At 42.2% G+C, this 21,144-nt stretch overlaps 1 protein-coding gene across 4 annotated transcripts in view; it reads right to left on the reverse strand.

The window, feature by feature from the left end:
* Positions 1-307: 307 nt before the first annotated feature.
* LOC119490327 (neural cell adhesion molecule L1.1-like) overlaps positions 308-21,144 on the reverse strand; it is a 52,184-nt gene continuing 31,347 nt past the window's right edge. For 2 of the 4 annotated variants that reach the window (XM_037773653.1, XM_037773651.1), the window contains 24 exons: positions 20,966-21,088; positions 20,341-20,511; positions 18,687-18,801; positions 16,655-16,845; positions 16,077-16,208; positions 14,881-15,024; positions 14,674-14,785; positions 12,639-12,799; positions 11,894-12,053; positions 10,930-11,057; positions 10,738-10,839; positions 9,805-10,011; positions 9,188-9,258; positions 8,859-9,084; positions 6,154-6,260; positions 5,363-5,621; positions 5,119-5,241; positions 4,400-4,570; positions 4,171-4,284; positions 3,322-3,471; positions 2,720-2,851; positions 2,521-2,593; positions 1,500-1,511; positions 308-737 (listed from right to left, as the gene is read on the reverse strand). In XM_037773653.1, coding sequence (XP_037629581.1) covers positions 479-737; positions 1,500-1,511; positions 2,521-2,593; positions 2,720-2,851; positions 3,322-3,471; positions 4,171-4,284; positions 4,400-4,570; positions 5,119-5,241; positions 5,363-5,621; positions 6,154-6,260; positions 8,859-9,084; positions 9,188-9,258; positions 9,805-10,011; positions 10,738-10,839; positions 10,930-11,057; positions 11,894-12,053; positions 12,639-12,799; positions 14,674-14,785; positions 14,881-15,024; positions 16,077-16,208; positions 16,655-16,845; positions 18,687-18,801; positions 20,341-20,511; positions 20,966-21,088 — 3,443 coding nt within the window. In that variant the 3' untranslated portion in view covers positions 308-478. The remainder of the gene's footprint in view (positions 738-1,499; positions 1,512-2,520; positions 2,594-2,719; positions 2,852-3,321; positions 3,472-4,170; positions 4,285-4,399; positions 4,571-5,118; positions 5,242-5,362; positions 5,622-6,153; positions 6,261-8,858; positions 9,085-9,187; positions 9,259-9,804; positions 10,012-10,737; positions 10,840-10,929; positions 11,058-11,893; positions 12,054-12,638; positions 12,800-14,673; positions 14,786-14,880; positions 15,025-16,076; positions 16,209-16,654; positions 16,846-18,686; positions 18,802-20,340; positions 20,512-20,965; positions 21,089-21,144) is intronic. The other 2 variants (XM_037773654.1, XM_037773652.1) reach the window with 1 other exon arrangement.

Consider the following 21,144-nt stretch of genomic DNA (forward strand, 5'->3'; position numbering starts at 1 on the left):
TTCAGAGGTGCACGTCAAACCACCGCGACAACTTGATGTAATTTTCTGGCACGCGCACCTTTGCACCTGCTTCACTACGGCGAGCATAAACCAGGCTTTAATCAACTTAGTTAACACTAGTGTTGTTACTAATAAACAGCTGGTGCAACCGGCTCCTGTCTTTCTTTCTAATAGAAGAGTGAAGCGCTCTCTGATTGGATGTGTTTGCTTGTAGGTGTGTGTGTGTGTGTGTGTGTGTAAACTTTGAGTGAGTAGAAAAGGCGAGACATCCTGTAAACAGCTTCACTGCATAAACCTGTGGAATGTATTGAGACAGTGTGTGTGTGTGTGTGTGTGTGTGTGTGTGTGTGTGTGTTTTTGCACTATAACATTACAGGCAGTGGAGTCAGGAGTGGTCTGTCCCTTTGTGTTTGGTTGCAGGCAGGCAGTGTGTATGTATGTGTGTGTGTGTGTGTGTGTGTTTGTAATGTGTGTGTGTCTAGCTGGGCCGGTTCAGGATGCTCGACATGGATGGAGCGATAGGCGGAGGTGGGACTGCGTTATCAGGGGAGGCGGGACCAGAGCTCTCGTTGCCTGGGGGGGCGGGCCCCCGGTTGCTGTATTGGCCGATGAAGGAGCCGTCCTCGTTGAACTGGATGTCCACGCTGTCTCCGTATTCGGCCAGAGAGTCATCGCTGCCCAGCTTGCTTTCCCCGCACAGAGACGGCTGGCTGTCCGAGCGCTTCTCATCTGCATCACTGAGAGACAACACAGAGAAGAAAACACGTCAGTAATTAAACCCGTAAACTCTCATAAAAAAGCTGGTATTCAAATAATAGTCAGAGCGGCCATGGCCAGCGGTGGGATATAACTAACATTATGTAACATTGCTTTGATTTTATCAGTCACAGGATTAGCACTACTTCTGTTCTTTTACTTAAGTAGGGTTTTTACAGTACTTTTACTTGCAGTGGAGTATTTTTACATTGTTGTATTACTGAAGTAAAGGATCTGAGTACTTCTTCCACAACTGGGCACGATTGGTCGGGTAAAAAATGTGTAGTATAGTAATTAGTATATAATTATAGTACAATGATACATTTCCACGGCACTAATTCCATCAGCACAACAACAGAGTCGTGTGATAATCACTCTCTCTTTCTTAACAGAGATAATGTTTTCATACTCTAATTAATTCCAGTCGTTAATCTTCTTTGCCGTTCTCCTGATCGATGGAGTCAACAAAACTCAACACTTCCTGATGGTTTTTCACACTAAAAGCGTACTTATAAAAGGAAGGCCGGAGGAAGGGTTCATTCATGGTAGCGTAACATTGTTTGGGTAAAAAGGTAAAGTGGAACACCTGACATGAGGACTCTGTTGTTGTACTAATTAGTAAACTGTCGAACAGGGTAAATTAGAAATGAAGGTGTAGTTTAATTAAATGTAATGACGCATCATCACAACACAGGAAGCTCAACATGCATGCTAAGAGTTAAAGAGGCGGTTGACTCGCTCACCTCTCCAGAGATCTGCAGGCAGAGCGTCAAAAGAGAGAAAGAAATGGGAGATAAAATGGAAAGAGAGCCGGGAATGTTAGAGCTAAAGGTTAAATGAAGCAAGCAGCTACGACATTAGTGCAAAAACAGAACATAAAGTGTAAACTAGTGGAGATTTCATTCCAAAATAAAAGGTATTACAATTTAAAGCAGAGGTCAGAAACTGAGTGGGATGAGGAGGAACACATTAACAGTGGGTGTATTAGTGACAACGTTAATCAGAGTCGATCAAATCAAATCAGCTCCTGTCCTTTCATCTTAAAAGCAGAGCACTCTTCACTCTCAGCTCTGTGATGAAGAGGAGCGTCTGGCTTCTCCTGACAGGAAACTCGTGTTCAGAGCAACAAAGCAGCATCATAAACCTCAGTAATAAACCGTAAAGAGCTGTTATAATAACCACATGTTCAGTGCATCATGATACTGATTATTTTAAGTTTGGTTTACTAAAGTGGTGTACTTATGTACGATTTTAAAGTACTTTACTTGAGTACTGGTACTTTATACTTCTACGTTTTTTGTCTGCTACTACGACGGCATATTAGGGCCCAGGTAAAAAAAATGTAGGTAAAAAATAAATAAAATATGGAGCCCGGGGAGGTGGTAATATTCCGAGAAAAAAATGTAATTCCGAGATTAAAGTAGTACATTTACGAGGAAAAAAAACTGTAGTTTTCTCTGACATTAAAGTAACGAAAACTGTCCAACGGCCGACTGTCGGATCGGTGTGTCAGGGCTCTAACAGCTAAATCACACCACTCTCAATTCAACCAGGAAGTTTGATAAGATCTGGCAACTGTTTCTGCTTTATTTTCAAAATTGGACAAATCCTCATTAATGGTGCGATAAACTGACTGACCAAATATTACACCATAGTGTGTTGCCCTTTTTGCAGTTTGTAAGTTCTCTGTAATAATGTTCATATGTTTCCAGCGTCCCTCTGGGAAAGATGAAATGGGACTCGAGGAGAGGAGGAGGGACCCACCTGTACTCTCCAAACGTCTCATCTTTCATGGGCCGAGCTTCAGAGTCCACCTCCTTGTCTTCTTTGTCCTTCACTGTGGGGAAAAATCCTCAACATCAAACTCTTGACTACAGACTAAACAATGCATGTGCCATTGTGTGTGTGTGTGTGTATATGTGCGTGTGTTTAGTTGTGTGTGTGAGTGTGTTGTTTGTCTCACCTGCGTATTTGCCGCCCTTGCTGCGCTTGATAAGGCAGAGGATGAGCAGTATCAGCACCAGCAGCAGGATGGCGCTGATGAGTCCTATCAACCAGCCTTGAGTGGCGAACCCACCGGGCATCTCCGACGGCACTGAGAGACGGAGAAAGAATAATTAATTAATTAATTAAATAATGATTAATACCAATGGTTTTCATGCAGGTGCTACTGGACAGTTGAGGGAAAGTAAATAGGAAGTCTATGCTGTGGGCTACGACTTGAGCCCTGTATTTATAGCTTATATTTGTTTACATTTTGGTAAATTAACATCATCTAAAGTATGATGAATTACCTAGTAGCAGTTCCTGTTTACAGTGTACTCATGGATGTACAAACAACTATCACTGGATTATTCTGATACTGAAGAACACTTAAAAACATGATGAATCTCAGTTCTGCAGTCTTTTTTTCTATGATTTCTAAGATTTATTGAGGATTATAAACGATGTTTATTAGCAATTGGCTGTTATTTGTCTGTACCAGCTATTATTTGAGAGTTTACACTATATTTAAGAAAATCCAAACAGTGTGAGTTTGTGCATGTTTCCAATCCACACAAATACCTGGTCCGAGGGTAAACGTCACGTTTTCCCACTGAGTGTCGTTTCCGTGTTTGATCATGAGGTGGTACTGGGATCCTGGTTGGAGGCCTGTCAGCGAATAGAAACCCTGCGTGGAGTTCAACACCTCCGAGTCCGTCCACTCGCCCACGGCTGCAGCAAACACACACACACACACACAGACGCACACTTGTCATATTCTGCACTGATGAACGTTTCCTCCCTCTCTTATTCTTCTTTCTTTCTATCAAACATCTTTCTTTTCTTTCATCATGTCTATAAGCATGTGTTCCCTCTCTATGTTCTCCTCCTCCATTTTTATCTTAGGGCGTTTTCATATTAGGTACGATTGATCCGTACCGTGCCCGAGTACGATTGACTCCCCCCCCTCTCCGCTCAGCTTTCACATTAGTAAAGTTGTTCCGTACCCGAGTACAATTGCGTCATCATCCGTGTGTATTTGTTTATGTTAAGATCAGCTGTTCTAGTGGCGGAGCATCGTAAAACACTTCATTCAAACTTGACAGAAAAGAAATGAAACTCACCAACTCTGGTTTGGTCAAAATAAATTCTTATTTCACCGAGTTTGATGTAAAAATATGCCGACTCTACGCGTTGTTTCCCCCCAGCTGTCTCTCTCTCTAGACCTTCTTTTCAAGTGGACTCGAGAACGGATCGACGAACCGTGCCCGAGTAAGGTACGGAGCGTTCACACTAATCAAACAAACTGGACTTTGGATACACGTGTACTCGGATCCGGGCCCATGTCCCTGATGTGAAAGCACCCTTTGAGTCATTATTCAGAAAAGTAAAAGCTTCCCCCTCCCTCTCTCCCGTCCACCCGTCTCTTACGACTCTTCCTTTGGTAGCGGATGATGAAGCCGTGGTTCCTGTCTCGCTCTCCGGGCACCCAACTCAGGTTGAGTGACGTGTTACTGGGAATTATGCTGACGTGGGACGGAGGAACTGGAAGGAGAAAGGACGGGAAACAATAAAGTTAATATAGCGTAGATTACAGGAGAGCAATAAGAAATAAAGACAATTTAAAGTAGAAATACTTTAAACAAATGTGTAATTTCACCTCCTTCGAGCTGGGTGGCGCCCCTCCGTGTGATGGGAGGTCCTTGTCCAGCGGCGGTGCGTGCGATCACTTTGAAGATGTAATGAGTGCTGGGGTCCAGAGGGCCCAACTCCTTGTGAGTCACATTAGGATCGATGATGTCCTCCATCTGCAACGGGCTGTCCTCCCCCTCTGCACACGAAACACAAACCAGCAGCGAGTTTAGTCAGCAGTGGTGGAACGTAGCGGAGAATAACGTACCTGCGCTCAGTTTTAAAGCTAGAGTGAAGATACTGGTATCATATGAAACTAGAAAACCTAATGAATCCATTGGTACCAACCATGTCATACTAGCTTGTCGCAAAGGAGATAAAATAACGCTCCAAACTTACGCTAAATTTTGGCGAGGAAAAACTGTCACGGCCATTTTCAAAGCTCAGAGGTCCCTTGACCTCTGACCTCATTCTTTGTCATTGTTTTGTGTTGTTAATTGATTTCCAATAATAAATATATACATACATTTGCATGAAGCAAGCAAATTTGACAACTCCCATGTTGATAAGGGTATTACATACTTGACAAATCTCCCTTTAAGGTACATTTTGAACAGATAAATAAAGTGTGATTAATCGCGATTACCTATTTGAATCGATTGACAGCCCTAGTAATAATCAATATAACCTCCACACCCCAATGCATTTAGTACAGTCCCTTCTAAAATAGCCTGTGTCAAACCTCACCCTGTTGATACAGCACCACATATCCCAGCAGTTTGCCATTGGTTTCATCTGGAGGGGTCCAGTAGAGGATCAGGGATTTCTCTGTGGGATACTCAAACCTCAACGATGCAGGAGGATCAGGCGCTACACACACACACACACACACATAGGGGCACATGCACACACCAGTTAATATATCGTTAATGCATACCTTAAGAACATCTCTTACTGTAACCATTTGAAACAGATTTTCATTTCCACTCACCTCCCTCTGGCGTGCTGAAGTAGTGCGGTAGGGAGTGAGGCCCCGCCCCTTTCCTGTTGAAGGCAGAGACAGACAGCTCATAGCGAGAATACAGGTGCAGGTCCGACACTTCCTCTGAGGTCTTCATGCCGTGGACAACCACCACCCTGCTGTCCCTGTCTCTCTCCTTCGCTCGCTCCTCTCTCTCTTTCTCGTGGTGCAGTTTTCCGAGAGACCTCCGGACCCGATCGCCGTGGACACCCAGCCTCCTGATGTGGATCTGACACGGAGGCAGGTAAAACGAAATGAATGTACGGTTCAACCGAGAATGATGGATGCATTAGTGCTGCCTGGAATTGAAGTCACTAATCCTGAATCGCTTTGCTGGATTTACAACTACAGCAGAGAACCATTAGTCCAACCAGAAAATGAATTTGCAACAAGTTTGATTAGCAATTAATCGTCTTTTATCAAGCAAACATTCTCCAGTTCCAGCTTCTTAAAGGTCCAGTGTGTAGGATTTAGTGACATCAAGTGGTGTGGTTGCAGATTGCAAACAACTGAATACCCTTTCGCTCAATTCTCCCTTTCCAAGACTGCGGTAACGTGAGCCGCCGAGTGCAAAACCATGGTAACGCCGTTCGCCTTGCTCAGAAGTCATCCTTACCATAATAACACGACTAAAGGAGCAACGGAAGTCAGACGGCGGCTGGCGGTACCACGGTTTTGCACTCTGCAGCTCACGTTACCTCAGTTTCACAAGCGTCACACAGCTGCCTCTTCTTGAGTTGTGCTGTTGTAATAACTGGTACCTTGTATCCCAGCAGCAGACCCCTGACATTCTGGGCTTCGTTCCACTTTACTCTGATGGTGCTGTTCATCACAGTTGTTGTGACTCCAGTTGGAGCATCGTCAGGCACTGAGAGACAGAGACAGAGACAGATATTGCTTTAAGAATAAACATAAGCAAGTATTGAAAAAAACAAAAGTCATCATTTAAATTAAGAAACATTTGTTTCCCTCTATGGGATCCTTTTCAAAGGGTAACCTCTGTACTTTTCAACCTGGATTTTCAACCCATGTTGTTGTGTCTATGTGACTAGTGGGGACAATAATTTCAGTGCAGTGAGCAGCGTCAGTGTAACGTTACGTTGACTAAAAGTCCTTGTTTTTGCCGCTGACAGGCTCAGATTGTTATTATAAATGTCTGACAACATTGTGGAAAGGACCCTACGGAGAAATAAAACCTTTTTCTCACCTTTCTCTTGATCTTGTCTGTTTGTTATTGTGGCTAAGTCCCACTCAAGGAGAAGTCTCACTGTGAAATCTGAATATCCGTATACTCACGTTTCCACCATGGATGTATTCCTCTATTCCACCGTTGTCTTCCGGCAACACGTCACCTCGCCAGATTTCAGAACGAAATTTCTCCTTGAGTGAGACTCTTTCCATAATGTCAGACACTTATAATAACAATCAGAGTCTGTCATGGTCAAAACAAGCACTTTTAGTGGACGTAAATGACGGTGCCAGCTTGCCCCAATAGTACCATATTACAGCCTGTGAGCAGCTGCTGTCTGCAGCGTTCTCCCTCAATACCGGACCAATTTCAGAAAGTCGCTATTAGTCAGTTAGACACAAAAACATGGGAAAATAGTTGTTGACTTATGGACTTTACAACGCTCTAGAGTTATAAAGTCCAAAAGTCAACAACTATTGGATCACACACGTCTGAAACAATCCTACGGAGCACCACTGGAATCTAATTCTACTAACAGTAAAATACTAATGATATTAGTGTATCCTGATCTTTATCTGACACTGTGCACACAAATACCGTATTTAAATCTATCTTTTTTAAATAGTTTTATATACAGACTTTTGTAAAAAATTATACAGTAAGTGTGTTGTTATGATTTTAGTTCTACATGTGCGAATCTAATTCTGACAACCTCAGAGCAGACAAATCCTGGTGCACCCCCTGTGATCTTTGGCGCCCCCCTGTGGGGGTGCCGGACCCCAGGTTGGGAACCACTGCTATAAGCGACCTCTTGCTGATAAATCCACCAGTCTGTCGGCCCAAACTGAGACTGATGAGACTCACCCACATGATGTTACACAGAATTGGCATTGCAGTTACATAACAGCTGCCTATCCATCACTCACTGAGACTCTTGACTCTTGACCTAAAGACATTTTCCCTCCTCTGAGAGCAATCAGCAAGCTGCACAGCAGAACGCTTGTTTTCTACCATAAACAACAGAACGGGGCATTCACGTTGACTAGTCGTCCAACTGTTTGTCACTACTTTAATTGGATTTGACATTTCTGAAGAACAAGGCTTGATGTGATGCACTGTGAAGCCGTCTTATTGTAAGATGATATAATATCCAGACTCCCTTGTGTAAGAAGGGAATTGTGACCTCTTTTAATGAGGGATGTAATTACTCAGTTCTGGTGCAAGAAAGCTCTTCAAGTATTTGTGGCCCACTATAAAGAGGGTGAGCGAACAATTAGCCTCTACATACGGTTTACTACAGACACAAGCTCCTTCAGATCAGACACTACATTGAGAGCACTTTTCTCACGCCGTAGTCCATTCGGCTAGTCCCAATTTTCTATTTAGTCTGGTTCGGTTTCACAGTGCACAAATTAAAGCGGATCATATAAAAAAATAATCTGCTGAGGAATTGGGAATCTCAGACTTTAAAATATTGCTGTCAAAGTTTTCTCACTTTGACTTGGCACTGGTCTACAGTCTGCACGAATCCCTTCTCCTTCCGTTTATCTTGAATTACTTTATAAACATCACGATTTTTGCAGACTTGATTTAACATATTCTGTATGTTCTCTTCAGCCCAGATGTCAAACATCAGTCAGTCCTGTCCCACTCATGTTAACCTGACGTTTACCTGTTTCCATCTCAACAACAAATGTCCACACAGGCAGCCTGGAAACGGTCCGAGACAACCTCTCGCAAGCAGCCTATTTTTTAATTATCTGGATTTCATGCAGTCTTATGAGCGTGCAAATAATAATTGCAGTATATACTGTATATACATATATGGTGTATTATTTTTTGTATTTCTTTTGTTGTTTTTTAAATTTTCTTTCATTATTTCCTCTTTTAATTCCTAATTTTCTTCACATATTTTATTTATTTATATTACTTTTTTCTACTTTAATGGACTATTATCATGTACTTATTGATCAATTTTTCCATCTTTTCTTCTTTTCTTTTCCTTTTTAATGACTTTTTAATATTTCCGGTATGCATTGCTCGGTAGTATTTTTCTATATAGTTTTTTAATGATGTTTGTACCTACATTGATTGTCTGTGAGGGTGCAGTTTACTACCACATGTTCTAACTCTACTGCGACTAAAAGCATTCATGTTTTCTTCCAGGAGAAGAAATAAATTATGTAGAGGGTAAAAATTAGTGTTCATAGGATCAGTCACAATATGTCTCTGTCTCTGTCACTGGAATGAATGATCCAAAGCGTTCAGGAGACCTACCGTCCTCTCCGGAGTGTCCGATCTTGGGATCCGGTGCCGGTCCATCTCCCAGTGAATTGACAGCCTGGACTTTGATTTCAAACGGCGTGTACGTTCCTGTGTTGTTTACCACGAAAGGCGGAGACTGTACATCGGCGTAGTTCCAGTGTACACTCTTCCCGTCAGCCTCCCGCCAAAACACCTTGTACTGGAAGCCCGGGCCGTTATGCGAGCGTTTGTCCATCTCCTGCAAGGACACACAGAAATGTTAAAATGGATTTGGATTAAACTTGGTGAGCACGCATCAAGAGCATGATTACACACAGATGCATGCAGATTCAAGTACTCACATCCCACGTAATGATCAGAGTCTTTGGGTCTATGGACTCACTGCGAACACCAGACGGGTTACTGTCAGGAACTGGAGGAAGGAGACAGAGGGAGAAAGATAGAAAAGATAGAAAACATCACATTTTAAAGAGATAGTTTGACAAATACACTTATCGATACCATTCTTCACAGCCAGCAGCCGGTTAGCTTAGTTTAGCAAAAACAAACTGGAAAACTGGATAACAAAATCTACCGGCCGGCACCTGTGAAGCTCACTAATTAAAACGTTATATTTAGTTTGTTTAATCCGTATAAAAAACAAATTGTGGTTTTAAGGGACAATTCCTTGGCCGGATGCTAAACTAAGCTGATCGACCCTCTCTTCATCTTACAAGAAAAAAAAATAAGTGTATTTCCGAAAATGTTGAATTATTCCTTTAACAGCTCCGAAAAATGTCTAAAAAAAGTCAAAACAAATGTCCGAAAAAAAGTTTTTAAAAAAAGTAAAAAAAAATGTTAAAGAGAAAAAAATGTCTTAATGGAGACAAGATAAGAGTGGGAGTCAAACTTCTGATCAGGCAGCTTTAATGAAAATCTAATCCAAACATCACAGACGTCAGCGTCTGGTGTCACTTACCAGCTGTTGGCGTGTTGCGGTGCACTGAGGGATAGCTGGGGACGCTGTCGCCGATCTCGTTCATGGCGATGACCCTGAAGCGGTAGGTGCAGTAAGGGTGGAGGGTCAGCTCCACGTGGTTGAAGTCTCCAGGAACTTTCTTCCACATTTCCCACTTCCACTTCCCCTCCTCCATGTGCTGCTCCTCCCGGGCTTCCACGATGAACTCTGAGAGACATGATGATGATGTTAACACTACTGTACTTCCTGTAAAGTGTTAGAGCGTTCAGTGACTCCACGGTTACACAGCAAAATCCCTACATACTAAATCCTATCAGAAGGCAGGTTCAGGTAATATGTTTCTAATAACTGACAGTTTATTAGTTATCTAGGTGGTTTCTGCACACGCTCATGGGCATACTTGACAACTTTGAGGCCACAAAAATAGGCCATGTCATACCAGCTTGTCAAGAAGGAGGTTAAATAACGCTCCAAAGTTACGCTAAATTTTAGCGAAGAAAAACTGGCATGGCCATTTTCAAAGGGGTCCCTTGACCTCTGACCTCAAGATATGTGAATGAAAATGGGTTCTATGGGTACCCACGAGTCTCCCCTTTACAGACATGCCCACTTTATGATAATCACATGCAGTTTGGGGCAAGTCAGCACACTGACACACTGACAGCTGTTGTTGCCTGTTGGACTGCAGTTTGCCATGTTATGATTTGAGCAGATTTTTGTTATGCTAAATGCAACATGATTAAACATTTTAAATGATTGACAGCCATAGTTTTAGTGTTAATACTAATACCAGCTTCTACGTGTCATGTTAGCTAGCCAGAACAGACAGATGTCTATCAACATGTGGTAAAGCTAAAGTGCTCTATGTGTGTGTGTGTGTGTGTGTGTGTGTGTGTGTGTGTGTGTGTGCGTGTGTGTGTGTGTGTTCAGTACCTAAGATTGGGCTGTTGTGAGAGTGTCCGGAGATCCAGCTGAGAGTGAGGCTGTGGTCGTCAACATCAGACAGAGACAGATCTTTGGGAGGGTCCGGCCGTGCTAAGGGTCCGACACAAAACCGTTAGTGTTAAAACTACACACACACACACACACACACACACACACACACACAAACACACCGTGACATACCTACGACAGTGATGGAGCCAGTGGCCTTTACGTGATCCAGGCCAGTGATGACCTCACAGGAATACGGCGCGCTGTCGTCTGATTGGATGTCTGTCACTATCAAGGTGCCGTTCTCAAAGATAGTGTGCCTACACACACACACACACACACACACACACACGCAAAACAATCAGTATTAATATATTTTTAGTGTGAGGACTTTAATTAAGTTATTTCACTAACTTGTATTAGTTTAATGGACACCAGACTCCATTGACAAAAACAGTAATTTTGCCTCTCAGAACACAGGAGTTGCTGGTCTACCGCTGCCTTGATCGGTTAGTTTGTTTGTGTTATTGTGTGACTTTGGTGAATCTGAATTAACCCTTTAAAACACCAAAGTCACATAATAACACAAACTAACTAACCGATCGATGCAGCGGTAGACCAGCAACTCCTGTGTTCTGAGAGGTAAAATTACTGTTTCTGTCAATGGAGTCTGGTGGCTTTGAAGAGAGCAGTTCAGTTCCCCGTCAGAAGGTAAAGCGGAGAAAATATTCTGAATATAGCGTCCACTTAAACTGATATTGATTATTTATAGGTGTCTAAAATGTGTTTTGCTGCCGCCCCCGTCCACAGCAGTACATTGCTTTACTAATGTCTGTTTCTCCAAACTGAATCTACTGTAGTTAATACACTGACTATGGAGAAGTACCTCCTACAACCACACTGAGAAACATCCAAACCATCCCTTTAAAAACGAGAAAGTATTGTGATATAACAAGATAAAGTGACATGTTGAACTCTTGTTAAATCCGAATAATTTGGTTGTAGTAACAAGAAAAAATATGTAATTCTAACATGAAAAACATCTTGTTAGAATGTGAAAAGGATCTTTTTAAATCAAGAAAACTAGGATCAGTTGGATCAATCACTTCAACATAACTTGATAATAACGTGCTTTAGTTTCAGTGTGTGTGTTTACTTGTCATCTGGTGACGACTCCTGCAGTTTCTGTCCGTTTTTCTTCCAGACAATCTGGTACTCGAGCAGCTGAGGGTCTTTGTAGAAGCGACAGTCCAGCAGAGCGCTGGTTCCCCTGAGCGCTCGCACGTCCTGCGGGTTCGCCAGTATCACTGTTCGATCTGACAGGAACAAGAAAACACAGCACAGGTCACGTTGTTTGTTGTTAATGTTTAATTACGCTGAGTTTATGTTGTCCTCTCAGGTATCTGCCAGCCATGTGCACATCTGGCACATCTGTGCTACTATTTACTCCTGTATTATATGAATAATGTCAGAGCTGATGTGTACTTTATTATTATTATTATATATATATATATATATATATAGTATATAATATTACACTTAGGGCTGCAACTAATGATTATTTTCATTGTTGATTAATCTATTGATTATTTTCTCGATTAATCGATTAGTTGTTTGGTCTATAAAATGTCAGAAAATAGTGAAACATGTGGATCAGCGTTTCCCAAAGCCCAAGACGACGTCCACAAATGTCTTGTTTTGTCCACAACTCAAAAATATTCAGTTGACTGTCATAGAGGAGGAAAGAAACCAGAAAATATTCACATATAAGAAGCTGGAATCAGAGAATTTTCTCTTGAAAAAAAACCCTCAAACTGATTAATTGATTATCAAAATAGTTGGGGATTAATTTAATAGTTGACAATGAATCGATTAATCGTTGCAGCTCTTGTTGGACTCACTGAAGACTTCCAGGTAAGCGGCGATGGAGATGTTGGAGTGTTTAATGGAGCAGGTGTACTCTCCACTGTCACTGTGACTGGCGTTGGACAGCTCGATCGTCCCATTGGTCAGCAGGGCGACGCGAGGGTCAGACAGCAGAGGAGGCTTGTCCTCACCTTCCCTACAGACAACACACACACACACACACACACACACACATATTGATTGTTACATTCATTAATGAGACGCGTCGCTGCAGCTCTGCCCCTCCTGAGTCTTTTACTTCAACATTAGACAACCAGAGATTAATAACACAGCAACGGCAGTAAATCCAGTAACTACATCAATGGGAGTGTGTTTCCTGGCTCATCAGTGAATGGATGATAGCCGGAAGAAGAACATCAATAATTGATGGGCCAGAGAGAGAAGCCATATCACTCTGAACACTGGGATCATAATGTAACCTGGAGAAAGCATCCTTTGCATGCTGTATAATGCATGTAACACATAGAAATCTCCTTGTGCTTTTTGTTAATGCAGCCACCAGAGGGCGCTGCTCCGTTGAAGGTAAACACCTGGGGCTGTGTTGACATGTTCAGTCTGATCAGTTCAGGTGGGGACTGATTCAAAAGCTTTACAGGTTTTTAAGAATTTAAAATATGATCTTATACTTGAGAGATTTTATCTTATAACTTCAAGGATAAGGCTGCTGTTATTCTGTGTTTGCTTTATTGTCTTTATAGATAGAACAACTGTCAACTCTACAGCCGTAAGTGACATCACAAAATGATGATGATTAGAAAAACTGCTCACTACAGAGTGTATACTATATAGAGAGGTGTGAATGAGTGAACAAGGGAGTGATTTCGAACACAGCCACAGTGGAAGAAGTACTCCTTTACTAATGTAAAAGTACTAATACCACACTGTGAAAATACTCAACTACAAGTCCTGCATTCAAACCCTTACTTAAGTAAAAGTATGTAAGTGTTATCGGTATGGCTGTCAATCAATTAAAATACTTAATCACAATGAATCACAAATTTGCATTTTATTATCGCATTAACTTTAACAGTCCTAATATAATTGTACTTAAAGGACCGGTGTGTAACAATTAGGGGGATCTGTTGGCAGAAATGGAATATAATATTTCATAACATTAATAACAACCTAAAAACCGCAAGATGCGTTAATACGTTAAATAAATTAGTGGCGTTAAATCTGATTTAACGCGTTATTATTGCGTTAACTTTGAAGGCCAGGATTAGCAGCAAAATCTAATTAAAGTACTTAAGGTTTAAGTATTGCTGTGTCAGTAACATTTTCCCTGTCACTGTATATCTGATGTTTCTGGATAATATTACTGCTGCATTAATGTGTATGTTGCATTTTAACTCCTTCATATCCTGTTGGCTAGTTGATTCTGCAGCAATGCATCATGGTCTATAAGATATGTTTGTAGCGTCACTGTCCTGTGAGAACCACGTATCTCTAAAAAGTCAGTAAAACAGCCTGTTTTCAGCTTAGTGACGATGAAATTTAATTCTTAAATCAACACTTCCTACTTTCATTTAAAAATAAAAGCCGTCAAGCATTTTTTTTTTCCGTGGACAGAGTTCCTTCATTTGCTAACACGAGGCTTTTATTCTGAAATATTTGCAGGACAGTGTTGTAGGAAATGCAGTGACTTGCACAGCTTCATGACTGAATAAAGTACCGGGTTTTAACTGTGGATTATTACTATTATTTACAAATGAGCACACACTTCTCAACCTTTTTCTGTCTAAAATAATATAAATGGCATTTATAATGAAATGAAATGGCCATTATTAAAGGCAAACTCTATGTAGAAAGAAAGAGCTGGCAGCAGCAGCAGCAGCAGACACGCTGCCAGTGTGGACGCTGCACGTCTGAGACCCACAGTAGTTCAACAAGCCAGCCACCCCGCAGTGCTGACGTTCACTATGTGGCTCGGGCTTTAGGATTGCAGGTGGAGTCCAGCAGGAGCTCTCAGACGCCACCTCGGAGTTTGAATATTGTGTGTTTGTGTCTCACCATGTGACATGCGGCCGCGGCGAGCCGAAGGATTCACAGTGCAGCTTGATGTCTCCGCCCTCAGTGACCCTGTACACCACTCCATCAGAGGACAGGATCTGAGGAGGGAGCTCTGAGAGACACAGAGAGCAGGAATACATTATATTACATTACATTACATTACAGCTTCCAACAGGCTGGGAGGAAAGGGAGGCGGACGTTACGTACCGACGACGTAGATATAGGTGTTGAGGAGGATGGAGTCGTATTTGTTGATGGCCTCGCACTGATACACGGCGGTGTCAGCAAACTCAACGTCCCTCAGTATCAACACGCCACCTGATACGCTCCGACGAGGATCAGCGTCCACCTCTACACAGCGGGGAGGAGGAGGAGGAGAAGGAGGAGTAGACAAGGAGGAGGAGGAGGAGGTGAAGAGGTTAGAAACAATGGGACATTACTGTGAGTGTTTGTCAAACAGAAACTCTTAACACAAAGAATGTTTAACCAAGAAGCTGTCGTCCAATAGATGAAGCAGCAGCTGTCACAAACCATGAACTCCTCCGTCCTTCCTCTTTCTCCCCTCCTTCCTTCCTTCCATTCCTTCCTTCTTTTCATTCATTCTTACTAATTTTTTCTTCCTTTCCTTCCTTCTTTCTTTTATTTCCTTTCTCCCTTCCTTTCCTTCCTTCCTACCATTCGTGCGTTGTTACTTATTTTTTCTTCCTTTCCTTCCATTCTCCTTGATTTCCTTTCTCCCTTCCTTCCTCTTTTTACCATCCCTACTTCCTTCCTTCCATTCCTTCCTTCCTTTCATTCTTACTTATTTTTTCTACCTTTCCGTCCTTCCTACTTTGATTTCATTTCTATCCTTCCTTCCTTTCTGTCTTCTTTTGTTCACTTCTATCTTTCTTTACATCCATCTTCCCTCTTTCTACCTTTATCATTTCTTCCATCCTTCTTTCCTTTCTTCCTTTCTCTCTTTCTTTCCTCCCCCTCTCTCTCTAGGAGTCAGTCAAAAGACCTTGGCGAGGCGAGTCCATCATCTCAACACCAGTATGCAGCCTAATTCATCTGAGCTTAAGAGGCTCTCTGTTCTAGTGGACCAATATGTTGGACGGCCTGGAGCCAGGAAATGATCGCTGCTCTTCCCTAAAATCTCTCCGTGGTCATCAAGCTTTATCTAATGTAATGTTACAGTCAAACTTTAAGTGATACGAAAGAAAAAGGTCGCTGTTGAAAGTGCTGATCATTCCACATGGAGATTGAAAATGTCGATTAAATTAGATCAGAGCACTTCAGGACAGAAGCACGTTTGGATAAATAGTTACTGTAGGGGTCCGGAAAGAAGCTTTGTTTTACATTTCACATGGTTGGTCGACACACTTAACAACAAATAAAGTTAACATTAGAAAGAGGCGTACCTGAGACTGGCTGGCCGTTGATGCTCCAGGTGATGGTGGGCGTCGGGATGCCTTCAGCCTGACAGTCCAGTCGCACGGTTTCCCCGGGAGAGTACAGCAGGTTGGGAGGCTGCTTCACCCAGTAGGGAGCGGCTACAAACAACACACAAACAACTGTCATCTACTGCTGCTGCTGATGGAACAGTGCAATCAGAAAATCCCTTCATCCTATCCAACACATAAAACCAACAACAAAAGCAACAAAGGCAAAAACATGAAAGTAGATCAAAAATAAGCAACACGTCTTTGACTGATGCAGAGCAGCAACACAGAGGAAGTGAGGAAGGAAGTGAAGTGAAGCAGGAAGGAAGTGAAGTGAAGCAGGAAGGAAGTGAAGTGAAGCAGGAAGGAAGTGAAGTGAAGCAGGAAGGAAGTGAGGAAGGAAGTGAAGTGAAGCAGGAAGGAAGTGAAGCAGGAAGGAAGTGAGGTTGGGAGGATATATATACAGTATATATATATCTGCCATCAAGCACAGACTGCCTCAACACTAACAGTGACTTGTTAAACATACAGTAGCATGTGTGTTTTCAGCAGCCTACCGTCCACAGTGAGAGTGAAGGGATGTGAGGTGGAGCCGATCTCGTTGTAGGCCCTGCACTCGTACTCCCCGTCGTCATTCTGGGTGATGCTGTCAAAACGAAGCCAGCGGCCATGAGACTCGGAAACCACTTTGCCACTTGTTTCGTCCAGGCTGCCGTCCTTCTTTTTCCATTCCACCTTCGGAGTGGGTCTGCAGACGCAGAGATTACGATGAAAGGACGAACGGAGAAACAAAAGAACAGAAAGAGACAGAAGTGACTCTCTGAGACAGAATTGATCACGGAGGGAAGAGCGATGGATGGAAATGGATCGATTGAGAGAGATATGGAGGAAATTAGAGTTGAATGAACACAGATGATCTTCTTAATGATGTAATATCCTATTTCACTCCATTTATCGCCATGGAGACGGAGCTCCCAGGGGAAGGAGGATAATTAGAGCGAACACAAACTAGCAATGAGACAGAGGAGAGATAAAATTATTTAATAAAAAGGATTAGTATCAAACCTGTGTAAGCAGTGTGTGTGTGTGTGTGTGTGTGTGTGTGTGTGTGTGCGCGCGTGTGTGTGTGTGTTTCCACGTGTCCCATGAAGGATCGTGGTGAACCAGGATTGGATTGTTACCTCGAGTCAGATTTAAAACATTCAAGATACAAAACTGCAATTTAAATATCAATGCTTTTGCCGAGCTCAATGATGAACATTCAAGCTGAAGCACCTTTATGGAATTACCACAAAACTTTACACGTGTACAAAGACTTCTTACATGTGACACATGTAGCCTGCATGTGTTCACTTTAAATGATGCTTGTTGTGCCACATGGGGATGCCATCACATGGGGATGTTGTGCCATATGGGGGTTTCATCCCCCCTTGTTAACCTGCCGTCCCTCCTCGCCATCCTCTAGTAGCTGAGAGAGTGCAGGGCAGAGGGGTTGTTTATGGCCCCGACCACGGCTCTAAAATATCAGTAAGTTGGAATCTATCGTCCCGACCAAGGCTCTAAAATATCGGTATGTTAGAATCTATGGCCCCGACCACGGCTCTGAAATATCAGTAAGTTACAATCTATGGCCCCGACCATGGCTCTGAAATATCAGTAAGATAGAATCTATCGTCCTGACCAAGGCTCTAAAATATCGGTATGTTAGAATCTATGGCCCCGACCACGGCTCTGAAATATCAGTATGTTAGAATCTATGGCCCCGACGACGGCTCTGAAATATCAGTAAGTTAGAATCTATGGCCCCGACCATGGCTCTGAAATATCAGTAAGTTAGAATCTATGGCCCCGACCACGGCTCTGAAATATCAGTAAGTTACAATCTATGGCCCCGACCACGGCTCTGAAATATCAGTAAGTTACAATCTATGGCCCCGACCACAGCTCTGAAATATCAGTAAGTTACAATCTATGGCCCCGACCATGGCTCTGAAATATCAGTAAGTTAGAATCTATGGCCCCGACCATGGCTCTGAAATATCAGTAAGTTACAATCTATGGCCCCGACCATGGCTCTGAAATATTAGTAGGTTAGAATCTATGGCCCCGACCATGGCTCTGAAATATCAGTAAGTTACAATCTATGGCCCCGACCACGGCTCTGAAATATCAGTAAGTTAGAATCTATGGCCCCGACCATGACTCTGAAATATCATCAGCCTAACTGTGTATTGATAAATCCATGGCGCTGTCCGTGGTGCTGAAGTAGCAGACAGATTTGTAGTTGTGACTTTTTCTGTGAGTCGTGCCCTTCTGTCAGTTTCCAACCTAAGTTTCTCTAAACTACATAGCTACTGTCAGAACAGGGTGTGCAGTAGTTTTAGTTGTACTAAAGTAATAGTTTTTTTTTTAACATATGTGGCATTTCATGTTTTGTTCTTCAAATGCATTACGCTGCAAACGCTGTTGTGTTGCACCAATTATGACATGATGTGACCATTTATGACATGAGATATGGTGGAATTAAAATGAAATTAAAATATGTGTACACAGACTTTTACACAGAGAGACAGACACTGAGATCCTTACAGGCCTTTGGGGATACATTCAAGGGTGACGCTTTCCCCCATGAGGACGATCTTAGAGGTGTGGGAGGAAGTTGGATGGAAGAGGTGGGGTTTTCTACCATGAGCGACATCATTACCTGAAGAGAGAGAGAGAGAGAGAGAGAGAGAGAGAGAGAGAGAGAGCATATGAAATCAATACACTGTAATGTATTCATTATAAAAGTGACGTGATTTTTCTTCCTATTGAATTTTGCAAGACGGCATATTTTCATAAAGCCAGGCGTCTCTGATTATAGATAAAATTGAAGTGTTCCTTTATTGCATTACACAGAGAAGTGTTTCTGCTATTTAGCCTACCCTCATTGATATAAATGGGTTGGACAATATAATAGAAACACCAGTCAGTATAACGCAATACAATTCAACAGTAGCACCACTAACTGCAGCCTCCAAAATGATCATAGAGTGTGATGAACACCTCTCTGAACATATAAAACTGCGTTAGTTTTAGTCAGGTGTTCCCTAATAAACTGGCAGCAGAGAGTATTACTTCATTAGGTGGAATTGGGGAATTGTGTGATGATGTCATCAGGGTTATATAGATCCATTACAAACAGGAAGTGTTGAAAGAAGAGGGCATTTAGGAGGCAGGGAGGCTCTAATAAAAGACGCTATTGAGTTGCATTTTGGGAAATGTAGGATCCAGTGTTTTTAGAGCATGACTCATACTAAAAGTCAGATATCTCAGCTTATACAGCATTGATTTTGACTCTTCTTTGAGTCCCCTAACTTTATGGAAGTGCAGTACTAAATTATTTGAAGCTTCAATTGAGGTTTTCAATTCATTCGAATGTCTGTTGTCATATTTTATGATGTCATCACCCTAAAAAAAGAGATTTTTTTTTTTTTAATTGTGGTTCTACTTAATGAAAAAAAAAACATCTGCACACTCAAATATGTGCTAAAATGTTTCTTTCCTTATTGCAGTTCTATAAATGTAATTTATGGAGCTCGTAGATTTCTGCTAGACTGCCCCTTTAATACAGGAGCTGCCTCCCTTTTTTTAGTTTTTCAACCGCAGTGAAAAATGTTGTTTTTGAAATGCTAAACGCCAACAAATATGGATTGAGGCAGAATATTTCGGTAGATAAAAAAGTGTTGTGAATTATGGAAATGATTACATCTATCTTTTTTCAATAACTGTTGACTTTTGGACTTTACAACACTCTGGAGTTATTGAAAATGTTTGGATTAGGGCTGTCAAAGTTAACGCAATAATAATGTGTTAACGCAAATTCATTTTAATGCCACTAATTTCTTTAACGCCACTTGCGACTTGATTTTAGGTTGTAGTGGGCTTAAAGCTAGAGTGAAGATACCGGTATCATATGAAACTAGAAAATCCTAAGGAATCTATTGGTACCAACCATGTCATACTAGCTTGTTGTGAAGGAGGCTAAATAACGCTCCAAATTTACACACAATTCTGGTGAGAATTAGAATGTCAACGTTATGAATGACGCTTCCAACTATTTGGTACAGCCCTAATAAAAATGCAGAGCGAGTTGGTGACTTTACTTTGGTTTTTCCTTTAATTTGCCATATGAATGTAATATTGTCAGCACAATCATTTGCAATTGTTACACAGAGTTTGGTTAGGGTGTGTGTGTACTCACTGGGCTTGACGGTGAGGGTGACAGCGGTACTAGAGAGAATAGTCATGGCTGCTGCATACTGGGCGTTGCAGATGTAGTCGTCTCTGCTGTCGGTCTTCAGAAGATTAGAAAAGTACAACTTCCCATCCAGGCCGACCATCACTCTTTCGTTCTCCTTGATGTGCATCATCCCTGAGGCAAACAGGACACAGAGTTAGGGCACGATGGAGGCAGTGGGGGGGAGAAGAAACCGTGAAGGCGGTTGCAATTTGAAAACAGGAAGGCTCTTTAGTGCTCAGCAGTATTGACTTTCACGTGTGAGTTAAACGAAATGGACAACTTAAAAGGCACTACTTCATCAGACAGGCAGTGAGAGAGTGAAGGGAGGACAAGAAAAGAAAAAAAAATGATAAATATAAAGAGCCCAGCTGACAGTGCTGCATTCATTAGTTTGAGTGGAAACGGGCTGCAATGCAGCGCAGCGATGCAAATCCCTCAAGTCTACAAAGCTGCTCAGATTCAAGAGAGACAGACAGACGGACAACAACCAGAGACAAAGTGTCTGTCTGTCTGTCTGTCTGTCACACGGAAGGGTAGCTAATAAACTGGACAGAAGACACAAAGCCAGAATGAAAGACAGACTCACCCTTGTCCATCCAGTGGATGTGTGGAGGAGTTGAGCTGTGTGGAGGGTTGCAGGGCAGGATGATGCTGTCTCCCTCGAAAGCTTCCTCAATGTCTCTTTGTTGTTTTAGGAGAACGGGTTGAGCTGAGGACACAAACAAGACAATTATTAATTAAGAACTTCAACATAAATCATCAACA

Source organism: Sebastes umbrosus, chromosome 6 (assembly GCF_015220745.1).
Source record: "Sebastes umbrosus isolate fSebUmb1 chromosome 6, fSebUmb1.pri, whole genome shotgun sequence".
Classification (NCBI taxonomy): domain Eukaryota; kingdom Metazoa; phylum Chordata; class Actinopteri; order Perciformes; family Sebastidae; genus Sebastes; species Sebastes umbrosus.